This window comes from Fistularia commersonii, chromosome 4, assembly GCF_037954325.1.
Source record: "Fistularia commersonii isolate RoL2024-O1a breed Wild chromosome 4, RoL_Fcom_v1.0, whole genome shotgun sequence".
In the NCBI taxonomy this organism is placed as follows: Eukaryota; Metazoa; Chordata; class Actinopteri; order Syngnathiformes; family Fistulariidae; genus Fistularia; species Fistularia commersonii.
This window is the reverse complement of record NC_141287.1, coordinates 18,250,964-18,268,981: the sequence shown is the minus strand read 5'-3', so window position 1 is coordinate 18,268,981 and position 18,018 is coordinate 18,250,964. Positions and strand designations below refer to the sequence as shown.

At 38.9% G+C, this 18,018-nt stretch overlaps 1 protein-coding gene across 6 annotated transcripts in view; it reads left to right on the top strand.

The window, feature by feature from the left end:
• Nucleotides 1-710: 710 nt before the first annotated feature.
• Nucleotides 711-18,018, top strand: part of rapgef4a (Rap guanine nucleotide exchange factor 4a) — a 31,179-nt gene continuing 13,871 nt past the window's right edge. For 2 of the 6 annotated variants that reach the window (XM_086145732.1, XM_086145731.1), the window contains exons 1-5: nucleotides 711-828; nucleotides 4,656-4,798; nucleotides 4,882-4,970; nucleotides 5,648-5,794; nucleotides 17,043-17,115. In XM_086145732.1, coding sequence (XP_086001858.1) covers nucleotides 761-828; nucleotides 4,656-4,798; nucleotides 4,882-4,970; nucleotides 5,648-5,794; nucleotides 17,043-17,115 — 520 coding nt within the window. In that variant the 5' untranslated portion in view covers nucleotides 711-760. Of the gene's footprint in view, nucleotides 829-4,655; nucleotides 4,799-4,881; nucleotides 4,971-5,647; nucleotides 5,795-7,441; nucleotides 7,499-11,614; nucleotides 11,805-11,942; nucleotides 12,022-17,042; nucleotides 17,116-18,018 lie in introns of those variants that run through there. The other 4 variants (XM_086145735.1, XM_086145736.1, XM_086145734.1 and 1 more) reach the window with 4 other exon arrangements.

The window sequence follows — 18,018 nt, the reverse complement described above, 5'->3', positions numbered from 1 at the left end:
AAACTTAATAAACTTAACTTAATGAATTTCTCATCTTAATTGTTATTAGACTTCAAATCAGAAAGATAGATAGATAGATAGATAGATAGATAGATAGATAGATAGATAGATAGATAGATAGATAGATAGATAGATAGATAGATAGATAGATAGATAGATAGATGTTATTAATGCTGGAAAAGGACTGTCATATTAGTCAGTTACATCATCACAGTAAAAAGGATAGCATAAAAAAATATCAGAATAGTATCGTCATAGAAAAAAAAAGAAAAACATAAATACAGAATCACCTAGTCTTTCGATCATAAAATGAGTTGATCATATAAGTTATGAGTAAATTATTCACTTTTGTTTCAGAATCTTCATGTGCTGTAAAAACTGTTTTTCTTAGAGCCTGCATTTCCGACATTGGCCACTAGAGGGCGCATCTATCTAGGAACCAATATATACTGGACGAATGGTGTTAAAAGAAATTGGGAAAGTGTGTTTGTGTGTGTGTGTGATAAACAAATCACGCTTTCTTACTACAAAGTCACGATTCCTCAAATGCATACTTGAGCCTTCCTCACAGCAATAACTGACTGTTCCAGCGAAGCTTCCTGCAGCTGCAGCTGGTGGGCAGGTGTGAGGCTGCAGCTCTGAAGGCAGTGATTCGGTCCAGCTTCTCTTCTCTCCTCATCTCTCCTCTCCGCAGCATCATCAGCAGCAGCAACAGCAACAGCAGCAGCAGCAGCAGCAGCAGCAGCAGCAGAGTAACACCATGGTCGCAGTGCACGGTTCCCCACATTCGCCCGAATCCGCCGAGTGGATTATTTGCTTGGATAAAAGGTAATCCGTCTGAACTGCGTCTGTGCGCTTCTCTTCAGCCCCTAACGTTCATACGCAGGATCGATCTGACTTGACGGCAGAACTTTGGGCGAGGTGCTCTGGGTTGTCGGTTTCCGCCCAATTTAACGTTTGAGAACTTGCTGCGGGATATTCCTTGTGCGCAACAACTGCAAAACTGGGGAGGTTATATTCATGCAAAGCCGAATTGAATAATCAATGTGTCGATGGTAGTAACTTTAGACAGGCCTTAGATGAATGGCAGTGTTGTTTATTAGCTGTGACCAGCTGTGACTGAATTCTTGTCTCTTGGAAACCAAATCCCCATCAGATCATCTTTCTTATATTTTCAAATAAAGGTGTGTTATAGAGTGTGCAGTTTGCAGCAATTTCTAATTGGGCTGCGTTCAACTTTGAGTATGTAGTGTTTTTGGCCAGCACATTTAGGTATACAGAATATGGCAGGTGGAATAAATTGAAATTTCAATATGGTGAACTTTAGTGCGCCACCACTCCTACAACCTGAGTCATAAAAAATATAGTAAAAAAAACCAAACCTCTCTGACAGCATGAGGAAAAAAAACAAAAACTGATTCAGTTCCTTGTCATTATCCTAGATGGGAAACTTTGCTTGCAGGCAAAAGCAGAAGTGAAGGTATGTGAAAGACCCCTAAAAGGGGGAAAAAAATGTTTTTGTGAAGCATCACCAGTTACATACTATATGTAATGGAAAACACAATGACCCAAGTCAATCTCACAATGTGCAATGAAGCTCAAATAAAAAATAGTGCAGTGGTGAGAGGGTTCATTCTTGAAATCATTTTGTCTCCCGCTTTTGGGCAAATTGCATGAATTCCACTTTCAGTGTTTTTGACATGAATCCATCCCAGATTCCTCGTTTTCAAAGGCCGAAGCACTTTTTGCTGATGACTTTGCATCATGCAGGTTGTGACAGAACACTGACGGTGCTGATGGGGATGCTTTCGACCTCAGTGAGGCGCAGGTTCACTTGCAAGACCAAATGTATGACTTAGCTGCAGACGCAGACACCTATAAGGGCTGAACTTTCACTTTTTAAAATATGTATACATCCTGAAAACCAACCCTGTGAGCTTCTTCAGGGTTATATTTCATGATGATTTAATATGGCAAACAAAGGAGGCTGCTTCAAACACTTTATTTTATTTAGCCATCTTTACAATAAGCACCACTGGCTGTGAATGAAAAAAACGCTATTTCTTCAGTACTTTGGGTTATAAGACTTCAGATTGCTCACACTAATTTCAAAACTTTACATATATGACAATAAACGAACAGTTATAATGAGTCTTTTTGGCGTTGTCTGTGCTCATGTCAAGCCACGTTTGCCTGAAAGCAGTTGAAATGAGTTGGAATGGTCAGAAATGTTAGGCCACATAGTCAAGGCAACGTCACCGTGTTTTTGTAAAAACCCCCCTAGGGGTTAAGCATTTGAAAAATATTCAACCAAAATCAGTTCACACAAGAATGATTCAGACTCCAAATTCTACGTGACAGTTTGGACAGTTTTTCTCAAAATTTTCCAGCTCTGTTGCTGTGCGTTGCGATCAAATGGGCGTGGATGACGGGCACAGGCAGGTGTAAACAGGCCACCTCGACACAGGATGAGGAGGAACAGAATGTGACCGAGGAAGGTCCAAAGTACATCGGCTATAACGAAGGATGTGACGCTGTCCACAAGACATGTTTGCACAGTTATATCTGTGGCGAGGCCTGAAAGCCACCTTTGACGTTTCGACAAGAGTGATTTTTATGACTCATCTCGCCCTGGCCTGACACGGCCGTGCCTGCCTTTCTCTATCCGGTGCTGTTTTCTTCAGGAAATGACTCTTTTCAGAAATGCGTCTTAGCAAGCACCTCCAAACATGGTATGTAAAGACATCACGGAGGGATTTTTTTTTTGATTCACGTTAATGATTTCTATATTTAAGTCAGGGATGTCAAACTCATTTTCACCAAGGGCCACAGCTGCATAATGGTTGCCCTCGAAGGGCCACATGGAACGGTAACAGTATAAATGTAACCAAATGTAATGTAAAATAAATGTAACTACTCCTTAGTGTTAAATAACTCTGACTTTATTATTCATTCAAATCCAGAATTTTACATATGCATTTGCATAGATGTAAAAAAATATATTTTCACTCGTTCTGTTACAAAGCTAGCTATCACTGCAGCAGTGTTTTTTGGATGCAACTTTCGTGAATACATTCTGCTGCAATCGTAGTTTGCCAGTTGATGCATGGACAGTTTGTTGTTTTTTGAAAGAAACAGCTTTCAATCTGCATAAATTTTTTAGGGATCATTTGTATTTCCCAATTCCACTGGTTGAAAACCACATTGATGTGGATACACTGCAATCTAATGGTGTTAAATTGCAGATAACGCGATCGGCATGAATTATGGGAAATGTCGTTTATGGTCAATGCATGCGTTTGACTTATTTATTTTGAGACAATCAGACCTTTAGGATGTACTCGCGGGCCCCAAAAAATGAGCTGGTGGGCCACATTTGGCCCGCAGGCCTTGAGTTTGATAGGTGATTTAATTGGTTGCCATAGCAGATTCTTGATAATATTTCGGATGTTTGCGCTGAAACAATCCACTTTGTTTAGTCCCTTATCGCAACCTCGAGCGCAACCCTCTGAAAGCATCTGCGGGTTAGGTTGGATTCAAAATAAACACACCGGCTGAATATTTACATCTTAAATAGTTGTTTACAGCGGCTCCACAAAATAAATGGACTCGCACTTCTTTTTGGGTAATATCACCGAGGCCCACAGGACATGAAGAACATTCTGATCAGGGCATGATTTTACAAATATGCTGTTGGTTTAATGGAATTTTTGCACCATTGCGCATATGTATTTCTACAATTGGAAATAAAATGCAGATAAGAAATTAGATTTATAGTATTTGGTTTCCTGTTTTGAATGCTCTTTTTTTTTTGCCTTGTCAGAGCATAGATCCAGATTCATGGGTGATGTAAGATGATGTAAGCTTCAGTACAACCACCCACATGATACATCTGACAAACTCGTGGGAAAGGGCGGTGTTGTACTTCTTGCAGCACAGGGATAAACATTTTAGACGACTATTACACCGCTGCCACCGGTGAACCCTGACTTTGTTGGAACTCCTGATTAAACGCAATAAATCCAATTTATCATTCATATTAAACTTAACTCATGTATATCTTCATTTACTTATACTTATTTTAAAGATGCTCACAATCAGTGTATTGTAATATTTGCACTTATGATAAAGAGTAACTTCAAGAGGGGGTCGAAAAAGAATCAACCAATGTATTTTAGCTGAAAAGGTGCATGATAGGAAATATTGCAAAGATACTGGTGACTCATTTGGGATTTGATGATATCATTATGTGTCATGTTTTTTTGAATAATTTCTGATGCTTGATGAAATCAATCACCTTCTTTAACTTGTAATGTGGTGGTGAGAGTAAGTTTAATTAATAATGAACAGATATGATCATTTTTTTGAAACACAGAATGGATATAGTCGTGTAACCGTATCAAATGTGTGAAACAGGTACAGGTTCTTTTTTTTTAGCCCGCGCGATGCTATTTGTGCACATTAAGTAGAGGTCAGGAGAACACTGTACCGCAGGGATCACTCGGTGTCGCATTTCTCCTGCGGAGCTTCGGATATTTTAAGAATCCAGGCCAAAATGAACTTCTGCTGCTCCACTTACTGGAGATAATTGTAATGTATTAAAAAAAAAAAATGCAACTTGAAAATGTGCTGTCCTCTCTTTTTTGTGTCTCAAGACCGACAGAGCGCTCTGGAGAAGACCTGGATATAATTCTTTCACATCTGAAAAATGTGAAGGCCTTTGAGAGGTTTCACCCACGATTGCTTCAGCAGATATGCCTGTGTTGCTTCTATGAATGCTTGGAAAAAGGCATCACCTGTACGTCAAACGCATGATCCTCCCAAAAATAAATCATGAATATTTTTTTCTGATTTTATAATAATCTGAGCTGTGTTTTTCAGTGTATCGCCAAGGAGACATTGGCACCAGCTGGTATGCCGTCCTCTCTGGTTCACTGGATGTTAAAGTGTCAGAGACTTCAAGTTATCAGGTACAACTGCTGATTTCCTGTGATACATGAAGGAATCTATCCCATTAATATACAGTAGATCTCAACAACCTACAGATAGGCAGCATTCCTTTATTTTTAATTCTATCAGCATATTTGGCATCTGCTTTTAATTGAAGTTGATAGATTTTGTTTTTAATTTTTTTAATACAGCAGTACCTGGATTACTCAGTGATCAGATAAGAGTATCCACAATTTTAGCTGATTTTCCATTTTATTTCTCGCCCATTATTTTAACATATTTTTTTATAAAAGAAAAAACATGATGATCTTTAATATAATAAAACAGAATAATGAAATAATTTGCAAAACCCAAATCTTTTTTTTCTGTTTTCTTTGTTATTGTTATTGTTATTGTTATTGTTATTGTTATTGTTATTGTTATTGTTATTGTTATTGTTATTGTTATTGTTATTGTTGTGTTTTACTGTTGAAGTATCCGGAAAAAAACAATAATCCACAATTTCAAAAAATATTTAGTTCACATCACTATAATGTCCAGCCATAGCAATACCACTTTTGACCATATTTTTAATTAACATTTTAGATATCACAGCTATTCCTGACACTAGCTTTGTAGAGACTGTTAGTCTTCTCAGATATTTGTTCCTCTCCGCTTGGTGATGGATGCATGATTCAGAGTTTTCTGTTATGGTCAGGATGCTGTTACTATATGCACATTGGGGACTGGCACAGCGTTTGGGGAATCGATCCTGGATAACACCCCGCGACATGCTACCATTGTAACGCGAGAACTCAGCGAGCTCCTACGCATCGAGCAGAGGGAGTTCAGGTCTCTGTGGGAGGTGAGTTGCTCACTTCGCTCCATCTGCACTTCTGTCGACTCATAGAATTCCTACGAAGAAGTAAAGAGAGTTCTCGTTCCGTCTGTATTACTTGTTTTGATGGATGGATTCAGCAGGTTGAGTAGATTATTTCACATCATTTCACAACATATATGAGAACCATCCACCTGATTATGAAGGTAAGGTTTAGAGACTTTTTCACATATTGGGAGCAAATATGTGTCGCATTTCAAGCAACTGGGTCATTGATTGCAAACCCTCGGAAGCACAGAGGGTCAATTTAAGTCACCCATCATTGATGCCCATTTATCTTTTAAACCAGGGGTCTCAGACTCGCGGCCCGTGGGTCACTTGTGGCCCTCGGAACAATATTTTGTGTCCCCCTGCCTGAAATCAAATCTTAGTGTTTTTTTCTCACATGCATCTGGTGGATTTATACATTGGGTTAAAAAAAAAAAAAAAAAACGAGCATGGGAAAAAATGAAAAAGCATCTTTGCAATGTATTTTTTGCTTCAACATATGAAATCAAATTTATTTTTTAAGAAAAAAAAGGTTGAGTGACATTGTTAAAACAATCTTTTATTTTCTTATTTCTATAAACAACACAAAAACAATAGGAAAAAAAAACAGGCAAAATTAAAAAGATTCAATAACTAGAATAGACACCATCAGCCTTGTAAGCATTATACCTCCTCTTATACATGCTACCAATCAATTTTCTAATCAATTCAAATGGCAATATTTTTCCTCTTTTAATATTTTCTCTTTTAACTCACCAAAATTTTAGGGTGTAATTTCATCAATTCTTTTTTAATATTCATGTTTGATATTAATTTGTCATTTTTTTTTTAGAGGAACAGTACATTACATATAAAGATTTTTATAATTTACCTGTTTACCTCCTTTACACTAAAACAAAGGAAACATTAGGGCTCAAGAGCTACTTCTGGGTAATGATTTTACGTGACATCAAATTAGGCCGTATGTGGCCACTGGACCAAAATTAGTTTGACACCCGTTTTAAACTCTCTGATGTCCGATGGGGCAGCTTTGAGACACCTGGTCTCGCCCGATCTCGTTGGCAATGAAGATTTGCATGTGAGAACAATGACAAGGTGAAATGTCATGCAAAACAACAGGAATGGAAACATCAACTACTTGTTGTAATGAAGATCAGAGGTTTATGCTTTTGACCACTAGATGGAAGAAGAGTGCCGTACATAAAAACTGGTGCACATCCAGTAGTCCGTCCTTCATCCCACACAGAGACGTAGTCATCTAATTCAAAGTCCACTCATTGTAGATGTAGCATTATATAGTGCTTTTATTTTGCATTGCACGCAGAAATTACTACTTTGAAAATATATTTTTTAAAATAGTTAGTGTAGTTCAACTGCACGGTCACAGCATCTCCCCATCTCTTAATCAACCACCCCTGGTTATTGTCAAGCAGTTTCGCAGTCCCTCTGCCCTTTATCTGCTGGAGCTAGTGCCCTGGGTTGATTCTGAGCGAAACAGGCCATTTCCTTTGGGACCAAAGCACAGGGGCTGCTAAATAATGGGCTGTGTGTCTGTGTGTCCGCGCACTTCTCAGCTTTGTGCCTGGATACATAAATCTAGCTGAGTGTGTGCTGAGGCTCGTGTGGTTCACTTTGTGCGCTTCACTTTTCGCCCCTGCCCCTCGGGACCACCTACTCCACGAGGTTTGTTGCGGCTTCTGATTCATTTTTTTTATTTGTCTGTGCGTTGTCTAGTTTTGTAATACTCCGACAAACTTCGAGATTATCATGTTAGTTGAGATGAAATTTTGCACACAATACTGAAAGGATAGTTTCGGCAGTAAGTCAGAGGCCATCTTGTTATGACTTATTTGTAGGTTCATGCTTGGATTTTATAAACCAGACGATGAGAAGGTAAAATATATGTGTGATCTCATGGTCTCGTTTCCCGCAAACTTCTTTAGTGAATTTATCGAATCAATTTGAATTACAGTCATTGTTTCTGACATCATTTTTGCCATGCTGTCTCATGTCAGGGTTTCATTTTATTTCCACCACTTTCATCACTCTGGCAGACCGGACTGTCTGTTTGCTTTGGTAGGATCACCGGATGTTCTTCAGACGAAAAGCCACGCCAAAAGGTCACACGTGTTCAATACATGGATAGATAACTAGTAAATCTAATTATCCTATACATTAGTTCAGATTATTTTGTATTCTGTGTCACGAACTAAAATCTGGTTCATATATACAGTGTTTACCAGTGTTCTGCAAAACCTAGAGGTTAGCTATATGCTAGCCTTTTATTTCCATCAATATCTACTTGTTCTGGTGTTTTTCTGCGTCGAAAAACAACGTCTACCTTCTGCAGGGGCCTCCTGGGCAGTTCATGTACAGGTGTTCAGGGAAGCGCAACGAGCGGTTGCCACCAAAACACAGCTGATCCTCTGGATGGGAAATTCTGAGTTTAAAAGACCTTATTGCAACTGCTAAGGCGCTGCGAAGCAGGGCCTGATCACGGCATTGGTTGTCGTACTCAGGGGAGTCTTGTTGTGAAGGTGGTTGTTTGACCTGAGGTCAGGTGGTTCTTGTAAAAAAACATAAAATAAAAAGGCAGATTGACTGATTGTAAAGCTGTCATAGGTTGGTTAAACAATTTTACAGGAGTTTAAACTGAAGGGAAAGCTGAATCAAATCAACGCGGCTTCTCCCACACGCTTCCCACACATCTTCTTATGTCCATGGAACAATAAAAAGCTATTTTATTGCTTGCTGTTCATGCAAGTCGTTTATTACTTTACAGTCGCCCTCCCCGAAAAATCCCTGTGAAATACACAGTGAATTTAAGCAGGTGCCCTGCAATTTATCAATATCTATTTGATATATGATACATTTTTTCAATGTCTACGTGAAAAATTGATGGTTCCCTTTGTAAATTAATGTCACTGTCTAAGGAAAGTTAAAGGAATGATAAAATGTAAACATGAAAAAGCCGGTAATATTTGACAATAGGGGCATAGTTGGTTAAATATTCCTTCTTGAGGTACTTAACTCCATCATCCTGACAAAAAAAATTATATTTGTAGGTGATTTACTTGAAGAAAATCACCTACAATATGCTTTAAACAATTCATGAACCAACTTAATTAAAATACTCTTCGTAATAAAAGTTTGCATTTCACAATGCAGATATTTCTGAAAATAGATATTTCTTAGGGTAGATATTTCCCCAATATTTGAACAGAAGTCCAATTATCCGCTGCTCATGTTGGGGGTCAGCAATATTCCTGTCACGTTTCCATTTCCAAGCAGATATCGTGATATGTAATTTTCTTTTCAACATATTTATTTCCCACCAATATGTGTGATTCAGTAATTGCATGTTTCCCCTGTCCCTTTCAGTATTTCCTGCGTATGACTGCAGGCTATGTGTTTAAGTCAAGGCGTAGATGCAGCGGTTCTGCACTCATGTGTGTCGTTTTAATGTTTCTCTCATATTCTGCTGACGGGCTACAACAGCCAAAGATAAAGAATTTTATGCAGCTGACACGTGACAAAGCCTGGATTCTGTTACTGAGAGCGTGTCTGTTTGTTTTAGTGAACCGAGATGAGCTGAGCTGTGCACGCAGCGGCCGACGCATATATGGCTCGATCATCAGTTCGGCCTTTACCTTGTTTCCTGCTTCCGATGGCCGCGGCGATTAAAACAACACAATTGTGATTTGTATGTTTAGGGCTGTATGGAAACTCTGTCACAGTCAAGCCAGCCGCCATGTGGCCCGGTTGAGGCGCTTTGAGATTTTACACCAACGGAGGGAAGCTTTACGTGCATTTTTGCACATCTTTGGCTCGGAAATGAATACAGATGCTTGTGGCTGAATGAACCCTTCGTGTTCTCGCAATCGGGTGCTGGGCACGCGAGGGTGGGGGATGTGTCAGCGTTTCATAGAAGCAGCCTGGTGGGCAGCCAGAGTTGGAAAAGTGATGAACAGGAAGTGGCAGGGACGCAGTGTGCCCTCTGGTGTCAGAGGACCGGGTGGAGGGGGGGGGTTGGAAAAAAAAACAGAAAACCAGTGGACACGGTTCCTCTGAGGGTGTAACATTCAAGTAGCGGGTCTCGACCCGAGCCGGAGTCCCTCCCAGTGTACAACGGATATGTGGACGGAAAGAGAAGGAAGATCGTATCGGCCGTTTCTGTATTACATCCTTATCTCTGCTCACAGAGCTGTTACATCATCAGAAGTTCGGATCTGAATTCCGACCTGCGATGTGACATGTTTATTCTTAACTCCTCCTGAAACCGGAAGAGTTTCTGAAAACATTCAAATCTAAAAGGATACAGATAAAATTAGACAAATGTTTTATTTTCCTCCTGATTAAATTCAGGTATAGTCAGGCTATGCAGTTTCCAAGTCTTCCCTGAACAATGCTTGTTTGTTTACACATCGGAGACACGTTTTGTCTGTTTGCTTCGCTGAACATGCCGCCTTTGTTTAAATCACAACATGTCGGGGCTCACCGCATTTAATTTAAATAAAAAAAATTTAAAAAATGGTCTCACAAAGAGTTTCTAAATGCCCGTGTCGTTGCAGGCACGAGGAGGAAGCCGAAGAGACACGGTTCCTCATGGTGATGTTCAAAGTATCATAAATCAAATTGGTCTGAAATTGGCGTCTGCTCAATGCAAGCCTTTATTCCATTAAATCCGGAATGACATATGTCAAATCTAAAAGTTAAAATGCAATTATTCATGCTGTGGTAGCTTAGCTGGTCTGCTCTGTTTGTCTGTAGGGAGTACAAAGTGACAGGATCACACAGCTAAAGAAACATGTAATTGCAAATCATTATATTATAATTATTTCTCTTTTATTTCCTTTGTAGAAGCTTTCATCCGGTCATAAGCGATGGAACGGGGTGATTATCGATTTTATTTATACCGCGAGACAGAAAAATTGTAGTTTTTTTTTTTTGTTTTGTACTTTGAAACCTGTGGCGGTGAACAGTATGCACAGCAGAAACTCTTGTTGATGCAGTCGATTGGAAAATGCTGAGGGAATTCAATTCAACCGTCTTGTGGCCTTGAGGTAACGAGGTCAAAGATAAGACACCATCTGCTCTTTGTCCTTGAGAGGAAGGAGTTCCTTGATGGAAAAGGAACAGGATGCTGAACATCAGCCTTTTTCCGATTTTAGGGCCGGATCGCATGAGTAAAAACATTTCTTCAAAGTTTTACTGTCACTGCCACGTCATTAGTTAAAAATAATAATAATACGTTTTATTCAAGGCGGCTTACTTGACGCTCAGGGACATATACACAAAATACAGATTAAAAAGAAAAATGAAAACAAAAACAATAAAAGTGACAAAGTGGGTAAAAGTAAGAAATAAAAATGAAAAAAAAAAGAATATAAAAAGTGATGCAATCCACTTCAAGAGATGTATTATAAATGTCTCTTCCGCAAATCTTATAATTTATTATTAAGTTGCAGTGTGCAGTTGGCATCAAAGTGAAAGGTGTTTCTAATACTATATCCCCCCTCAATAACAGACCCAAGACTCTGTGTGTGTGTGAGTGTGTGTGTGTGTGTGTGTTGTGGTAAAAAGGATGGAGGCTTGGGGGGCTGAGATGTTTATGTGTAGGTGTGTGTTTCCTCTTTGTGTGTCTTGGTGTGTAAGACAGACAGAGAGGGAGATGGCGAGTAGTGAGTGAGAGAGCAAGAGAGAGAGAGAGAGAGAGAGAGAGAAAGCGAGCACTCGGTCACTGGAGTTGAATAATCACCTAGCAACTGCTGCTCAGAAGTCAGCAGCTGACTGGCACTTGGCTGTGCTCTGAGGCTGACACGTCTGCTCACTCTGCTCTCCGAGTCGCGTGCAGGCTGGTGTGACGGAGGCGCCGGATCCTGTTGGACCGTGTTCGATATGACCCATGACTAGCTGTGACTCCCTGGGACGTATAGGACGTGGATTAAGTGGGTGCGGAGGACCTTCCAGTCATTAGCGACAATAATAGGTTAAGTACTTGCATGGAATGGTTGTAGAATTTGTGCCAAACTTTTTTTTGTTTTGTTTAACAATGAACTTCTTTTTACTCCCAAGAAATGACCTGGAGTCAGGGATAATAAATCATTTCTGTTTTTTTTTCATCCAGTCAAAGACACTTTGGTGGTCGTGTAAAATTGAACACCTCTGCCACAAATTCTTCAAAGCTTCAACTTTCAGCCGTTGTGGTAATAATTTCCCCTCATCTTTCTTGGAGAGATTGAATTGCGTTCAATTATATTGAAAGGATTTTCTGATTTGTTGCATTTATAATTATACAAAGTGAGTGGCCCCAAAATTAAACTCTCAGTAGTATAGCTAAACACAACTGCATGCTAATTTTAGATATATGCATACTTAACACTTAAACCAGTGTATCATTAATACTGTACAAGAGATAAACTGAATTTATGTGAGCTGTTGCATCTGATCCCAATGAATTATAAAGCCTTGCAATAAACTTTCATTTATCAAAAGCCGCTCGGTCGGCCTTCACGAGTTTGAAATAATCAGCGTGCGGTTTGTGAACTGTGTGGATTATATAAGTTATGTAATTTTGGGATTAATTATTCAAAATCCAGGAGTGCATTCATGCACAGTGATGCTCAAGATGCATTTATGTGCTGGAGCATGAAAGATCGAGGAGAAGCTCGGAATGAGCCAAACAATGCATTGAGATACAATGCACTGATCTGATGTGATGACAACAGCTCTTCTTCTCAGAGTCAAAGAAATAAGTCTGAAACACATCCCACAATTAGCTCCTTATCTCCACTTTCAAGCATACAGCTATACAAATACCAACCCCAGGGTAAATATTCATATGCAATATGTAGTAGAAAGTTTAAATCATGCTTGTGAGAAGAACATTGGTTCGACAACCAGTAAAGACTTCTGCTTCTGTGAGCGGTGAATCCGGTATATCAGAGCAAATAGGATAGCCCTCCGCTTGACTTTAAAAAGATTCGTCATCTATCTTTAAAACATCTATAAACTGCATGTCCTTTGAATGAAAATGGCCAGTAAGGAAATATTTTTAGTACTTTTAGCAATATAATTGTTTATTTTTGATAGTTTGATCGGAACTCTTTTAGAGGAAATATCTTTCAGATTTTTCGCTTCCATATCTTGCACTATATATCACATGTGTACGGACGAGACGTCCAGTGTCCACATTTTTGTCGGATAAAAAAAAAACAATTGCTCTTAAAGTCAAGTTCTAACGATATATATCACCGCAATGCCTACGGCTCATTGATTGCAATGCCACATCTCTGCCTGCCTAAATGCTCCCCAGGCTAGTAAAGCCAGTTTAACAGTGGCCAGTGGTGGTGTTGCAGTCCGGACACTTTAGGACAGGCCTGACATTTTCCCGGTTGAATCATCATTTAACGCACTAAGCGACTTCAATGAAGATGAATATGCTCAAACATCCATCCAAGTGGAAATATTTTCACCAATGTAACAACAGCGCAGAGGTAACAATTCTGTAGACTGCGTTTCTGTCACAACTATTGACTGTCTTTTTTTCCGTAAATGATGATCAGTAGTGTTATCTGAGTCATCCTAAAAAGCATGCGCAGGTCCATCTCTCCCGCAGGACATGATATATGATTAGCATTTCAATGTAACGTTATAAGTAGCTGTGCCACAAATCAGACCCAATGGCTGCATGATGGAGACTTGACTTACTATCATAAATATCCAAAGTTTTATTCGAACTGAACACAGCAGATAAATTCAGTTCGAGTCTGTTATTCATCATAGCATTTAATTTGAAACTGAAATCAACCTCAATGCATCGCCTCTTTTGTTAAGATGCGATTAAATGTAGGCAAATGCTCCATTCTATCAAAATAATAATGGCCAGTGTGAATACAATAACACTTAATTTAAGGGGTAGTTTATACTCTGGTAAAAGTATTTGTCGTGACTGTCGCTGAGAGTTAACTACAAAGATTATAACACCCTGATAATAATCTGTGTGTCTGTTAAACATGAAGCTTTAGTCAGCAGCCAAATTGCTTAGGTCAGTAGACAGGAATTAGGGAGGAAACAGTGACCCATCCTCTGCCCAAAGTTAACAGCATCAACCCACTATGACTTCCCCTATCCACACACCACATCATCTGCCCAAAACGCGGTGTCACAACAGGACAGCGGGGATGAGTCCCTGTTTCCAACCGTCGTGTTAAAGTGACATGTCAGCCCCTTTTATTCAGTAAAAGAAAACAACTGGTTTTCCCTTCACTATGCAGAGACTTTATATCTGCAAGTAAACCAATCAAATTTAGTGGTCGCTTGCCTTTTGTATCAGTAGTCAGTCTCTTTGAAAAGTCATCAAATAACCTTTCCAGCAACTCTAAAATATTTGTTTTTATGTAAAGTTATGTAAAGTTATGAACTTTTAAATCAATTGTGAAGTGCCCGCTGCTTTTCCTGACAATATGTTGCGAATGTGACAATGTTGGTTTTGTCAGTTTAGGATTAAATGAAACCAAGTTCTCGGTCTAACCAGTATCACCGCTCATCTAAGTCACGGACCATACTGTAATACGGGAATGAATCATTTAGTGTCCTGTATGTCAGTGTGAGTAATGAAATGTAAAAAAAGTATTAAAAATTATCTTTAAAGTCATACTGTATCAAAAACTTCAACTTGCATGATGTATTAATTATTATATTTTCTTTTACATGTGTTATCAAATGAAGAAACTGCACCAAAACTTCCAAGTTAAAACGAATGCAAAAGTCACCAGGAAGCTAAAGGATAGTACTATTCTTTACATAGAACAGATTCCTGTTAGCATCTTATAAAAACTTTGATGATATTTTTATTTTAGCTATAAGCATGGGATAGCATATATGAGACATTTACGTACATGGGAGGGCGGAACATTACAGAAATTACTACAATGATTGCTACAAAGATTCATTTTATTTTTTGCCATGGATGTGATATAGTTTATTGTCAAGGGAACGCATTGTCTGTCACAAGAGTCAAAGATGTAATTACTTGAAAAAAACAAACAAAAAAAAAATGGATGGTTTTCACACATGACAAATTGGTCTAATCCTCCCCTAAACGAAAACCTGCAGAGTGGATTCAACACCCCTGGGATCGCCATCTTTATCGGCTCAGAAGGTTGAGTTCATTTGTTCACGCGCCGTTCGCTTTTAGCTTTTCTCTTAAATCTGGAATCCTTTATTTGTTTACAACGGCCATTGCTTTATGCATTTTGGCTCCATTCTGAAGGCTCTCTTCTACTGAATGAGTTGGAACGGGGTTCATTTAAATAAATGTATCTGTTATTGGCATGATTTACAAAACTCTGAGAGTACAGACATACACACGATTCATCTACACTTGCCAAAGTATATGGCTTTCCCATGTAAAAATGTAGGATTTTGATTATAATCTCAATTTTAATTCATTTAATTTAGCAGTGGCCTAATTTTCCCCTCTAGTTCAAGTAAGTTGTTTAAAATATCTAGATCACAACTTGGTCTAGGTGGAATTTTTTTGCACAGGCACATTATTTATTTTTAGGGTGAGTCAGTTTGTCAAACAAATACTGTACATATGAATTTGTGGTTTGCAAGTCGATTATGAAAAATTATTTTAAAACGGAAAAATTTTTAAAACACCTTGCACAATGTACACCGAGCTAACTTCACGTGATGTTATTTATATTAGAACGTGATGCAGCTTTACATGATGAAATCCAGGAAGTGCGATTGTTTCGACTACTTTACCAAGAGGGCTGCAAGGACTGTTTCTTCTAATATATGCACTCCATTGTAAAGGCGGAATATCATTTCTGTGATTTATTGGCTTCGTTTTTCATTGACCTCTTGATGTTTCCAGTTTTACGTTTTTTTCATGTTTGTTACGTAACGACTCGAATGCTGCAGGACACAGGCATGTTGTAAGGCACAGTGCAGCATCATTGTCATGCTCCATTGGCTCCCCGGCTCCCTACATCTTGCACACCATTAACAGAAAAAGGGCTCACAGGGAAACACCTTATCTAACAACTGCACAGAAGGGAAAATATGTTAAAAAAAAATGTGAAAACGAGAAATCAGAGGATTTTTGAAGGAAATGTATTTTCCGAGGCAAGGAAGTGTTCATTTTAACATTAAAATAGCTGTAATAGCACCAGGTTTGCATGGAAGTGTTCATTTTAACATTAAAATAGCTGTCAGCACCAGGTTTACATAGAAATAAACAACCAACTTCACTGGTCAGTTTTATTTTTTCTGTTAGAGCAAGGGAGGAGATGTTGATGGCACATTCAAAAATTCCTCGACAGAATCAAAACCGTATGTCATTTGAGATCTCTATCAGGAAGCCCGGGCGGTTCGGTCATATGACCATGGGTAACAACCTCTAATTCATTTTCAATTCATAAACAAATCCGATTTAGTGTCTTCTTTAACCAATGAACAGCTTGCATGCACTGATCTAATCTCAGTGTGAAGTCATACGTGAGATAAAGACAGGGTACCGACCGCATGTTCGGTATCTGGACTTTATTTTATTCATAGAGAGCATCAATATTTTGTAAGTGCTTGTGTAACCCCATGTCAACTAGAAACTCATATTTGCTTTAAATTGTAAAACGAAAACGCACATCAAGCGCCGGGGGTTATTCGGTGACTATTTAAGGGCCTCAAATCTTTTCGAGGACTTCCACCATCCCTTCACCTTTGGCCTCATATTATCTTTTTTTTTTAAACAGCATGAATTCATCAGTTTAGTGTCTTGCATAGAGAGAAGGGGTTATTTTCATTTTCACGGCTATGAAAAGATTACGTTGCCAGCACAAAACGTCTGACCCACCGTTATCGATGCAGTTTAAAAAGAACTGCAGTAACTACAAATATTACTTTCCATGTATATTTAATGACACGTTCCTTTTCTTTGCAAAGTCATGTCTACATTTTCGGGAACTTCTTTCTGAGGGGTGTGTATTTACTTTCTGAAAGCCAGTATTTGATTTTCAGCTTATTACCTTTCCCTTGAAAAGCCAATTCATTATGGGAAAAAGGACTGTGGACAAAAGCTACTGCGATATGTAACTGACCCAGAAGTGTCAGTTCATTTTAAATTGTCTCAAGTGGGTCTCAATGTAGAGCATCAGGGAAAATACTTGTTTTCATTTTTTATATTTTTTTTTATGTCCTTTTTGTAATATCCTTACAGAAATATCATCAGTGCATGGCCGGCCTCCTCGCCCCACCCTATGGCGTGATGGAAAGTAGCTGTGGGACTGACAGTGAGTATCTCCCGATTGATTTGTCATGTTTTCATAACACCCAGGAAGCCTAAGAAATTTTAAATAGCGTCATTTAAACTTTGATTTGAACAGGTGCACAATACACTAAAAGTTGCTGTAGAAAACTCAAATAGTCAAGGACAGTGTAAAAATACAAAGGCGGTTTTTCGAGCAGAGACCATAGAGACTATAGGTTCTATTACATACAATGTACAACAAGATGCTCTGCTTAGCTCCATCACTGTCAGACCTCCCTTATCTACTTGTTCTGTGGTAAAGGCTGATACAGTTATTTATGCCTTTCTGTTGCAAGTTAACTCAATATTGATTCAACTTTCCTCAAACAGAAACACTTAACTTGCTTCGGAGTCATGTACCATAAAAGTGATGCACAGCTGTGTTCGGAGAGGAGATCCAGGGTATACTGTCCTCCTTGCGTAGGGTATTCAGTGTGACGAGATGCATACATACATAGATAGATGGATAACAGATAGAAGTTTAATGCAGATCTTTACAGCCGGTAAGATTTAACTGCCATTTGTTTTTGTAAGACAAGAAGGCTGTGCTTTACGATGGTTGGCAAAATTAATTCCGGGCCCATGTCGAGTCAGTTACAGATGAATGATTATTCTCGTCGCAGTGCCATCTGATACAGGTAGCACACGTTCTGCATCTCAAAACCTTTTGGTTTTTTATTTTGGTTCTCATGGTAACAGGTTAGAGCAGCCATGCGCACCATGTGAATGGAGAGTTGTCTGTTTTCTAGATGCTCATCATTCTCAGGACAAGCTGATATTGAAAGCAAAACATTAATAAAAAATACACAATAGCGTCAGCAGAGATGCGAGAAAGCGTGCCGATGAACATTTCCAGTGTCTCTTTGAAATACAGCACCTTGAATCG